Source organism: Hemitrygon akajei, chromosome 5 (genome assembly GCF_048418815.1).
Source record: "Hemitrygon akajei chromosome 5, sHemAka1.3, whole genome shotgun sequence".
Lineage (NCBI taxonomy): Eukaryota > Metazoa > Chordata > Chondrichthyes > Myliobatiformes > Dasyatidae > Hemitrygon > Hemitrygon akajei.
Window position 1 is genome coordinate 149,619,129 of NC_133128.1, and position 11,943 is coordinate 149,631,071.

General features: G+C 42.2%; 1 protein-coding gene across 1 annotated transcript; it reads left to right on the forward strand.

Annotated features, from left to right (window-relative positions):
* The first annotated feature begins 8,904 nt into the window (after window positions 1–8,904).
* On the forward strand, window positions 8,905–10,893 carry LOC140728312 (gamma-crystallin S-1-like). The gene is made up of 3 exons (XM_073046851.1): window positions 8,905–8,929; window positions 9,016–9,258; window positions 10,547–10,893. Exons 1-3 carry the CDS (start codon window positions 8,921–8,923, stop codon window positions 10,820–10,822), a joined length of 528 nt encoding a protein of 175 aa, XP_072902952.1. The 5' UTR covers window positions 8,905–8,920; the 3' UTR covers window positions 10,823–10,893.
* Window positions 10,894–11,943: the final 1,050 nt, after the last annotated feature.

An 11,943-nucleotide genomic window follows, 5' to 3' on the forward strand; every position in this document is an offset into this window, starting at 1 on the left:
GGGACGTGTTCAGCACAACTTTGTGGGCCAAAGGGCCTGTATTGTGCTGTAGGTTTTCTATGTTTCTATGTTTCTAAATTTTAGAAAACACTACATACACTCGAACACATGAGGCATTGGCATGGAAACGTCAAATCCCTGGCTACAGTTGGAAACCTCTTCCCAGAAACATTTGGGCTCCTTATGGCAATACCAGACCAGGTCATTAACACAAAAAATTACCAAAATACATAATAAAAGACCAACAAAGTCCAGATGATAAATGCAGAAAATGCAAACACGAGGAAAATCTGCAGATGCTGGAAATTCAAGCAACACACACAAAATGCTGGTGGAACGCAGCAGGTCAGGCAGCATCTATAGGAAGAAGTACAGTCGACGTTCCGGACTGAGACCCTTCGTCAGGACTAACTGAAAGAAAAGATATTAAGAGATTTGAAAGTGGGAGGGGGGGAGATCCAAAATGATGGGAGAAGACAGGAGGGGGAGGGATGAAGCTAAGAGCTGGAAAGGTGATTGGCAAAAGGGATACAGGGCTGGAGAAGGGAAAGGATCATGGAACAAGAGGCCTAGGGAGAAAGAAAGGGGGAGGGGTGCACCAGAGGGAGATGGAGGGCAGGCAAGGAGAAATTGCGAGAGGGGCAGAGAGAAAAAAAAGTGGGGGGGAGGAGGAGGAGGAATAATAAATAGATAGATAGATAAATAAATAAATAGATACATAAATAAGGGATAGGGTAAGAAGGGGAGGAGGGGCATTAACAGAAGTTAGAGAAATCAATTTTCATGCCATCAGGTTGGAGGCTACCCAGCCGATATATAAGGTGTTGTTCCTCCAACCTGAGTGTGGCTTCATCTTGACAGCAAAGGAGGCTATGGATAGACATATCAGAATGGGAATGGGAAGTGGAATTAAAATGTGTGGCCACAGGGAGATCCTGCTTTCTCTGGCGGACAGAGCGTGGGTGTTCAACAAAACGGTCTCCTCGTCTTTGTCGGGTCTCACCAATATATAAAAGGCCGCACCGGGAGCAGCAGATGCAGTATACCAAATCAGCTGGCTCACAGGTGAAGTGTCGCCTCACCTGGAAGGACTGTCTGGGGCCCTGAATGGTGGTGAAGGAGGAAATGTAAGGGCAGGTGTAGCACTTGTTCTGCTTACAAGGATAAGTGCCAGGAGGGAAATTGGTGGGAAGGGATGGGGGAACAAATGGACAAGGGAGTCGCTTAGGGAGCAATCCTTGCAGAAAGTGGGGGGGGGGGGGGAGGGAAAGATGTGCTTGGTAGTGGGATCCCGTTGGAGGTGGCGGAATTTACGGAGAATTATACATTGGACCCGGAGGCTGGTGGACTGGTAGGTGAGGACAAGGGGAACCCTATCCCGAGTGGGGTGGCAGGTGGATGGGGTGAGGGCAGATGTGCGGGAAATGGGAGAGATGCGTCTGAGAGCAGAGTTGATGGTGGAGGAAGGGAAGCCCCTTTGTTTAAAAAAGGAAGACATCTCCTTCATCCTGGAATGAAAAGCCTCATCCTAAGAGCAGATGCGGCGGAGATGGAGGAATTGCGAGAAGGGGATGGCATTTTTGCAAGAGACAGGGTGGGAAGAGGAGTAGTCCAGGTAGCTGTGAGAGTCCGTAGGCTTATAGTAGATATCAGTAGATAGGTCGCTGCAAAGATAGAGACAGAAAGATCAAGAAAGGGGATGGAGGTGTTGGAAATAGACCAGGTAAATTTGAGGGCAGGGTGAAAGTTGGAGGCAACGTTAATGAAGTCGACGAGCTCAGCATGCGTGCAGGAGGCAGCAACAATGCAATTGTCAATGTGGCGAAGGAAAAGAGGGGGATGGATACCCATATAGGCTTGGAACATGGACTGTTCCATAAAGCCAACAAAAAGGCAGGCATAGCTGGGACCCATACGGGTGCCGATGGCTACACCTTTGGTTTGGAAGAAGTGGGAGGAGCCAAAGGAGAAATTATTAAGAGTGAGGACTAATTCCGCTAGACGGAGGAGAGTGGTGGTAGAGGGGAACTGGTTAGGTCAATGCAACTGGTAATGCAGAAAATGTCAAGAGAAACCAGAACAATTCAGCACATTACAGTAATCTGCAGCTGTTGAACTCAATCTGATTACTTACGAGGGGTGACTGATACGTCCGTGGCCTAAGGTAGAAGGAGTCAATTTTAGAAAACTTAGTACATTTATTTTACAACATAGTCCCCTCCTGAACTCATCTCCTTCTACCTTAGGCCACCAACTTATCAATCACCCATCTGTGGACACTTTCCGGAGGTGCATGATCTATATGCTCCATGACCGCTGGACTAAGTGTGTAAATGTAGGAGGGGACTATGTTGAAAAATAAATGTACTAGGTTTTTTAAAATTGACTCCTTCTACCTTAGGCCATGAACATATCAATCAGCCCTCGTACACAGGCACAAATAAGTGGCAAATATCATTCACCAAAATCTTGCTTTGAAATACAACCTCAAAAAAGACACCATACCTTACTATAAATAGAATCCTAATCCACTATTAAAGTCAGTCTGAGAAATTATATTACAACCAATCTATTGTTACAGATAAGATAATCTATGATAACTGTCCTGATATAATATTACAGGCTAAAGAAGAAAGAACAACTTATTAATATGTAATACCCTGCTTAAGATTTCTACTGCTAATGCTGTAGGGTATTTCGTTAAGGAGCTTTCTGTAAAAGCAGTGTGTTCTGCTGGTAGAATGTTTTTGTTTCAGCTAAAGATAAAAGGTTATGATGTTCAGTTTATGAATGTTGTATCAGCTAATCAGGATGGTGGAATTAGAAGAAGGCTCTTGAGAGAGCTGGGCGTGGAGAGATTTGTGATGGACACTGATGGGGTTTGTGATCTTGTTAGCGGGAGAGGGAGAGAAGAGAATATTGGGAGGGACAGTTGATTCAACAGGAAGACCAATTGCAAATAGTGCTTCGGGAGATGAAGGAGTCCAAGATGGGAAGCTCTACTGTTGATAGGTGATAAGAATTTAGTGCCATGAATATTAGTCATACTCAGCTTTGGATAACACCAGCACCAACGCCATGTGCATGTTTAGACTGACTTAACTATAATGAGCTCTTTTATTTTTTTTCTTTCTGTTAATAACTGTTTGATAAAGCTGAAATTAGTAAATACACTTTCTTTATAATTGTATGTGGTGTATGATCTGTTATTTCTTGTTGACTGATAATTGTGTATGGGCAGGTTTACACAGCATTTGCTCTAATTGGTATTCTGTTAATTGGAACATCCCAACATTACTGTTTAGTTGACCCCCATATCACACCAAACCAAGATGTATATTATTTATGTAAGGTGGCCTTCTCACTACTGACTTACGTGACTTAGCAGAGGGGCAAATGAGCTGAGATTGCATATGAGCCCAGCAAGGGGCTACAAATAGAGCCATTCAAAGCACACATAACATACAGAAATCAGTAAACTAATATCTCCAGAAATATGCAGAATTAAAAGAGGGAATTGAAAGACTGAAACATGAGCAGATTTTACATTGTCCCAATAGTAATCTCTACAACTGGTATCATCCCCACCCAAGGTCACTACACAAAAAACAATTAGGCCTACACAGCAATATTTATTCAAACCTTCAGAAAGCCACAATACTAAACACCACTTGAATAGTCCAAAAGCTTCTTGCAATTGAGAAATGAATGTGCTTGGCTATGCCAGTCCCTCAGGTTTTACCAGCTAAAGCTGAGATAAAAACATACCAATAGTAATAATAATAAATCAATAAGCAATAGATATCGAGAACATGAGCTGAAGAGCCCCTGAAAGTGAGTCCAAAGTTCCTGGGAAGAGTTCAGTATTGGGGCAAGTGAAGCTGGGTGAAGTAATTCCATTTTGTTCAAAAACCTGATGGTGGAGTGGCATCCTAAACCTGGTGCTGTGAGTCCTGAGGCTCCTGGTCAACTGAGGACAGCAGGGAGAAGAGAGCCTGATCTGGGTTGTGGAGGCTCCTGATGATGGGTGCTGCTTTTCTGCAATAACGCTCCATGTAGATGTGTCACAGCCGCAAATTCGGCAGCACAGCAGATTCAGCAATTGCGCTCGTGAATATGTATGTGTCAGCTAATTATTATTTCATTGTGATGGTGTTTAACACCATTCATTCTGTCACAGTGTTTGTCAAGACTTGGACAGGACATAGCTATGTTTTGTTATCTGCCTTGCCCAAGAAATTGGACTTTCCAGTCAACCGACTCTGAAGACTAGCGGTATTCGTTTTATTCTTAGCTGTTCTTTTCAGCCGCAGTGTAGGCTTCGTTTTCCATTTGAGAGTTTTAGTCAACAGCCCTGTTTGGCCTAATGTTTATTGTTTTATTTCCCTTTAATACTGTTTACATTAAAGTCGGATCTATCGTCCTGCTTCAGTGACTCTCACTCCGCACTTGGGCCATGTCCAAACCATGGTAACAAGATGTGCGGAATGGTGGAGAGGTTTTTACCAATAATGGACTGAGCCATATGCACAACTTTTATAGTAACCTCCACTCAAGGGTGTTTCCATACCTGGCCATAATATAGGCAGTCAATATACTCTCCATAACACATAGAACATAGGACATATAAATCCTCAGCACATTCCAGGCCCTTCAGCCCACAATGTTGTGTCAACTATGTAACCTACTCTAGAAACTGCCTCAAATTTCCCTAGCACATGTACCTATCTAAGAGTCTCTCAAAAGACCCTACTATATCCGTTTCCACCATGCACCCACCACACTCTGTGAAAACTTATCCCGACATCCCCTTGGTATCTATTTCCAAGCACCTTAAAACTATGCCCCCTTGTGTTAGCCATTTCAGCCCTGGGAAAAAGCCTTTGACTATCCAGACAATCAATGCCTCTCATCATCTTATACACCTCTACCAGGTTGCTGCTCATCCTCTGTCACTCCAAGGAGAAAAAGCCAGCTTCACTCAACCTATTCTCATTAGGCATGCTCCCCAATCCAGGCAACATCCTTGTAAATTTCCTCTGCACTCTCTCTATAGTATCCACATCCTTCCTGTAGTGAAATGACCGGAACTGAACTCAGTACTCCAAGTGAGGTCTGACCAAAGTCTTATATAGCTGTAATATTACCTCACGGCTCTTGAACTCAATCCCATGGTTGATGAATACCAACACACCATATCCCTTCTTAACAACACTGTCAACCTGTGCAGCAGCTTTCAGTGTCCTATAGACACGGACCTGAAGATCTCTCAGATCCTCCACGCCGCCAAGAGTCTTACCATTAATATTATATTTGGTCTTCAAATTTGATGTAGCAAAATGAACCACTTCACACTTCTCTGGGTTGAAATCCATCTGCCACTTCTCAGACCAGTTCTGCATCCTGTTGATGTCCCGCTGTAATCTCTGACAACCCTCCAGACTATCCACAACTCCCACTACCTTGTGTCATCAGTGAACTTAATAACTAACTCTTCTACTTCTTCATCCAGGTCATTTGTAAGAATCACAAATGGAGGGGTCCCAGATCCCTGAGGACACCACTGGTCACTGAACTTCATGCAGAATACAAACCATCTATAACCACCCTTTGCCTGCTGTGGGCAAGCCATTTCTGGATTTACAAAGCAAGGTCTCCTTGGATCCCATGCTTCCTTCCTTTCTGAAGGAGCCTTGCATGGGAGCCTTATCAAAAGCCACACTGAAATCCATATACACTACATCTATTGCTCTACCTTCATCAATGTGTTTTGTTACTTCCTCAAAGAATTCAATCAAGCTTATAAGCATGACCTGCCCTTGACAAAGCCATGCTGACTATCCCTAGTCAGATTATGTCTTTCCAATGTTACGTACCCGTGGGTATCTTGTACTTCTCATGTGACAGTGGTGTTGAAACTATACTGGACTTAAGGTAGTGGCCTTGTGATGGTGGAGTGACATCATTTTCCTGCCAATAGAGGTCATGCGACAGGTTTTTTTTACAGGGTATAAAAGGAGGACCCCTCCCTGTGAGGAGGGGCAGTTCGTGGCTGGATTTGCCATTTTGACTCCATGCCACTGCGTGGTCCAATATTATGATGCAGTTTGGTTGAAAGGTGGAGTTTTATTTAATGCCTAAAGTTTAAAAGGTCATTGCCAGCAGTTTCTTTATAATACTGCCAGTTAAAAATCAGTGGAGAGTGAAGATTGGAGTTCGGGAGCTAAAAGATCGAGGAAAGTCGATTTTGACGGTGAAACAGGTTCGACCTTGTTTGATCCTCATTCGGAAAGAATTCGCTGGCTGTGCCTGTGTTAGCCCCTGTGAATAATAGCAGAAAGGGTTGGGTACAGTTTTGTAAAGGAAAGGTCAGTGCCTTTGAGCTGTTGCATTTTCATCTTCGTAAATTCTCCGAGAAAAGTATAGTTCGACTGGGAACCGCAACAACACGACATGAAAGAGAATTTAAATCATCTAAAAAGTCTCTCCTTTAATGGACTGTAAGCATTTTGAACTTTTGCAGTACTACTTTGAAGAACTGTTTTTGCTTTATTCCTTTAAGAACTGTTTAAGCTGCCGCACAGCAGCTGATTTCCGGTTACGTTAGTTGTTTGTTTACTTTTGGGGGTTTGTTTTTCAGTGTTTAATAAATGTTTTATTTGTAATAAAAAACCCTGCCTCACTTATATATTTACTGTTGCTGAATCCGTAACATCAAATGCTCATAAATCCTACCTCTCAGGATCTTCTCCAAAAGCTTGCCCACCACTGAAGTCAGACTTATTAGTTTATAATTTCCTGGGGGTTATCTCCACTACCTTTCTTGAAAAAGTGAACAACATTTGCAACATTCCAATCCTTCAGTACTTCTCCCTTCCCTATTGATGATGCAAAGATCATTGCCAGAGGCTCAGCAATCTCCTACCTTGCTTCCCACAGTAGCCTGGGGTATATCTCATCCAGTCCCAGTGACTTATCCAACTTAATGCGTTTTAAAAGCTCCAGCACATCATCTTTCTTAATGTCTATATGCTCATGTGTTTCAGTCCACTATAAATCATTCCCACTATTTCCAAGGTCTTTTTCACTGGTGAATACTGAAGCAAAGTGTTCATTAAGTACCTCCACTACCTCCTTCAACTCAATGCACACATACTCAGCAGCCATTCCTGCTCCTGAGACATCCAAGTCTCGGTTATGACCACAATGTCACAGTTCCACGATTTAAGTTCATCCGCCTTGTTTGTGACACTCCTTGCATTAAAATAGACATCTCAAACCATCAGGCTGAGTGCATCCATGGTCTAACATCTGCCTATCCTTCTTCACAAACTCCCTACAAGCTGTCTCTGCTTGCGCTCCAACCTCCCCATCCTCTGCCTCTTTACTTTGGTTCCCACCCCCCTGCAAATCTAGTTCAAACCTTCCCCAATAGCATTAGCAAACACTCCCTAATAGCAATAACATCTACAGAAGTTTGTCAATACTTTAAATGTCATGCCGAATCTACACAAACCTTTAAGTAGAGGCTCTGCAGTGCTTTCTTCCTAATTGCACAGCACTGATCAGCCAACTCTGTTCTTCCATCAACAAATTCAGATGTGATTTGCCTTCAATAATCTCAGCTGGGCAGAGTACAGGTCCTATGAAATGATTACACGAAGGAATTTAAAGTTGCTGACCCTCTCCACCTCTGATCCTACAATGAGGGCTGGCTCATGCCCCTCGGCAACTTCCTCCTCAAATCAATCATCAGCTTCTCGGTCTTGCTGACATAGAGTAAGAGGTTGTTTTTGTGACACCAGTCAGCCAATTTTCAATCTCATTTCCACGCGCTGATTCCTCACTACCTGTTGTCACCTGTGTTGCCTGATTTTACTTTGTGAGAAGTGTTAGCATTCAAACTCTGCCACAACCTGATGAGCATCCAAGTTCTGCCGTGAATTGTCACTTTGTTCATGAAATGCATTGTGGAGATCTTACATGGACCTCTGGTAATGTTCTTGGTCACCAGACTGCAATGCCTGTGGTCTGGTCCTCAGCACACTCTGGATCTCATGGTTCATCTAAACTCCTGTTTAGGAAAGACACTAAATGCTTTTGAGGAGCGCACTGGTGGATGATCGTTTTTATAAACCAGGGTCAGTTATTGTAAACAGAGTTACTGGCCTTTCTCACATTTGAAAATGAACTACACGGAATGAGATATCACAGGAATGGTGAGGAATCCAGAATGTGGAGGTAATTGAAATGCTGAGTGTAGGTGTACAGTTCTTCAGTGACAAGAGAGTGGAAGGCTTTGACTGTTCAACGTGTTCAACAAGAGAAGTGGAGCAAACATAATGAATGCTGGAGGTGGGAAAACTACAAGGAACCACTGCGAAAGGCAACATTAACTCTGTAGGATCAAGGGGGTTATGAAGGGAGAGTCAGCAAATATTATTGAAGACAAATCACATTTGACTCATCTAGCTGAATTCGCTGATGAAAGAACACAGGTGGCTGATCAGGGTTGTGTAGCAGAAACTATACAGATGGATTTTCAAAAGATGTTTGTCATTTTAATAAGGTATCTCTTCAATGTAAGCAGTTTGGGAAAGGGAACCAATATACTACTTTGATCTTTGTGAATGGACCTGGGTGAAATGTAGCTGTGAATGTTCCTGAACTGTTTGGTTTAACAAACAATTAAAATGATAAGAAAGCACAACTGAAAGAATCCACGATGCAACAAATGTCTTTCTGTTGTTTTTCGACAATAAGTGAAAAAAAGGATTTTGCTGCATTTTGCTGATGTTTAATGTTGTGTCACCAGAACAACAAGAAACTGCCTAGTGAGGCCTTTCGACCCTGCATATAAATACCAGCTTGTGTTCGGCAGTGAAACATTCAGTTGGTTACCAGCCTCACTGTGTTCAAAATGGGAAAGGCAAGGACTACTCAGTAAATGAACTAAATGAGAATTCTCCATGAACACCTGAGCAACTATTAACACAGATATGTTTCTTCCCACAGATCATCTTCTACGAGGACAGGAACTTCCAGGGTCGGCACTATGAGTGCAGCTCCGACTGTGCCGACCTCTCCCCTTACTTCAGCCGCTGTAACTCCATCCGTGTTGAGAGTGACTGGTGGGTGTTGTACGAGAAACCCAACTACATGGGATACCAGTATGTCCTGAGCAGGGGAGAGTATCCTGACTACCAGTGCTGGATGGGATTCAATGACACAATCAGGTCCTGTCGCAGTTACCCATATGTAAGTTTCAGTGTTTTTTAGGGGATTTGAGTTTTTGCAGTTTGGCTCTGCTGATGGAGAATTGGCTTACCAAGTGCCTAATTGGTACTAAATCTTCCCAAGTGTATTAACATGTCTGTACATTTTGAGGTATAGGAAAAGGTACTGTGTGGTCTTCTAAAGAGTCTGATGGAATATACACCAGGTTATTGAGAGAGACAAAAGGTGAATTTGCTGGCATCTTGACCAACATCTTTGATTCTTTTCTAGACATCCGGAGCATTGCATATAGTTTTGGGAACACCATTATAGGAAAGATGTTGAGGCTTTGGAGAGGGTGCAATGGAGGCTTATCAGAATTTTGCCAGGCTTAGAAGGCATGTGCTATAATGAGAGGTTGGGCAAGCTTATCTTGTTTTCTCTGGAACAAGGAAGGCTGAAGGGGAGATTTGAGAGAGGTTTATAACATTAAGAGATGCATAGATAAGTAGACATCCCTTATACTGTCAGTATCTTTTTACCACAGTTAAAAGTTATACCAGAGGGCATGAGCTTAAGGTGGGATGATGTGAATTCAAAGGAGATGTGAGGGGCTTTTTTCACAGTGTTTGAGTGACTGGAATATGCTGCCAAAGGTGTTATTAGAGGCAGATACATGGGGACTTCTGAGAGAGATTTACTTAGGCACATGAAGGTGAGGGAAGTGAAGGATACGGGCATGGTTTAAGCAGAAAGGAGTTAATGAAAATGACCAACTAAATTTAAATTTCCTAATTTACTGGATTCAGAGCAACAATGTGGACCAGAGGGCCTGTTCCTGTGCTCTACTGTTCCATGTTCTAAAACAAGAGAAAATCTGCAGATCCTGAAAATCCAAATGCACGTAAGATGCTGGAGGAACTCAGCAGGCCAGGCAGCATCTATGGAAAAGTGTACCATCGACATTTCAGGCCGAAACTCGTGTCTTGCCGAAGTGTTTCAACCTGAAACGTTGACTGTATTCTTTTCCATAGATGCTGCCTGGCCTACTGAGTTCCTCCAAAATTTTGTGTGTGTTGCTATGTTCTAGGTTTTAAATGCAGAATTTCTCATACTTTCTCCTATGTTTTCCTTTAATTGATGTTTGAAGCAGCAGCAACGGCTTTTGGTGAGATCATTAAGGCAGATGATTAATGAAATGATCAATTTGCACTTGACTGTAATTCCCATTGAAATCAGTGTTGAGTCTATGAATTGGTGTTTGGTTGTAGTGTAGAATGAGTGAATATTCTGCAAAACGTCATTACTAACACGGTGTTTCCTATTCCAGTACCGAGATGGAAACTACAGGATGAGGATTTACGAGAGGCCTGACTTTCAGGGGCAGATGATGGAATTCATGGACGATTGTCCCTCTGTCTACGATCGTTTCCGTTACCGTGACATCCACTCCTGTCAGGTGATGGATGGTTACTGGATCTTCTATGAACATCCCAACTACAGAGGCCGACAGTACTTCCTGAGACCCGGGGAATACAGGAAGTACAGTGACTGGGGTGGCTACAACTCAATGGTTGGGTCCTTCAGGCGCATGAGGGACTTCTAAAGATGGCTCTTGAAAATCTGATTTTAACTTGTTGAAATATTTACTGAGACAATAAAATACCATTGATGACACTATTAGTTAATTCGATTCATTTACTCTGATTCCACTGGAAATCACAATAGAACAATAATTATAATCTGAGTATCACATTAAGTTGTTTCACCACATTTGGTTCCAGTGATCAGATAACATTATGATGATTCATTGGAGACTGAAAAATATAAACTGAATAGAAAGTTGTTCATTGCTTCTTGTATTATTTTGTCCATTGTGAGGCACAGTGCCCGTTTCAGAAATATTTTCCAGTAAATTTAATGAGTACAAATAGCTATCATGATTTACATGATTTTGATCATTTTGTGAAATGGCTTCAGAAAAGTATGAACAACATAAATAGAAATATGGAGTTAAACAGTACCAAAAGGAGCACTTTGACAAAACATGATGACTTCTACCAAAGTTGAGACCAGTATAAACAAAAAAAGACATGGACAGAAATCTGCTGGATTGTTTGAATTTATCTGTGATTTTGCAGGAGTCCGTATTGTAAAGGCTGGAAGTTGAGTCGAAATTGATTTGGGATGATTTGAGGCTGTACAATATTGTAAAGAAAGTTAACTAAAAAAGATGTAAGCAAGAGTTATTCAATCCTCAGAAAACTAAAATCCAAAATAATGTAATAAGACTGAAATGTAAGTTTTGGAGAGGATGGTGATTCTCTGGAATTGACTTTTCCTGTGGTTGTAAACCAAGAGAGCTGGATTAGGGAAGAAAAAGAACACACACACACACACACACACACACACACACACACACACACACACACACACACACACACACACACACACACACACACACACACACACACACACACACACACACACACACACACACACACACAAATACCTGATGTTGCAACGGATATGTTAAAAGAGGTTATAAAAATACCTACAACTAGAAAAGTATTAGCAGTGAGACAAATTTACTTGCTTTCATTGTGGTGATATCACATGTCACATGTAAGAACATGATTGGACAGAGCTATGAGCATGTGCAGAAATGACAGAATGATCGAGAAGCTTGTATGTTAAGACATGGTTGCTGTTTGCTGTTAAATAAAA

Coding starts and splice junctions, on each gene's coding strand:
- LOC140728312 (XM_073046851.1), top strand. Junction 9,259..10,546: donor CCTGTCGCAGTTACCCATAT/GTAAGTTTCAGT, acceptor TTCCTATTCCAG/TACCGAGATGGAAACTACAG.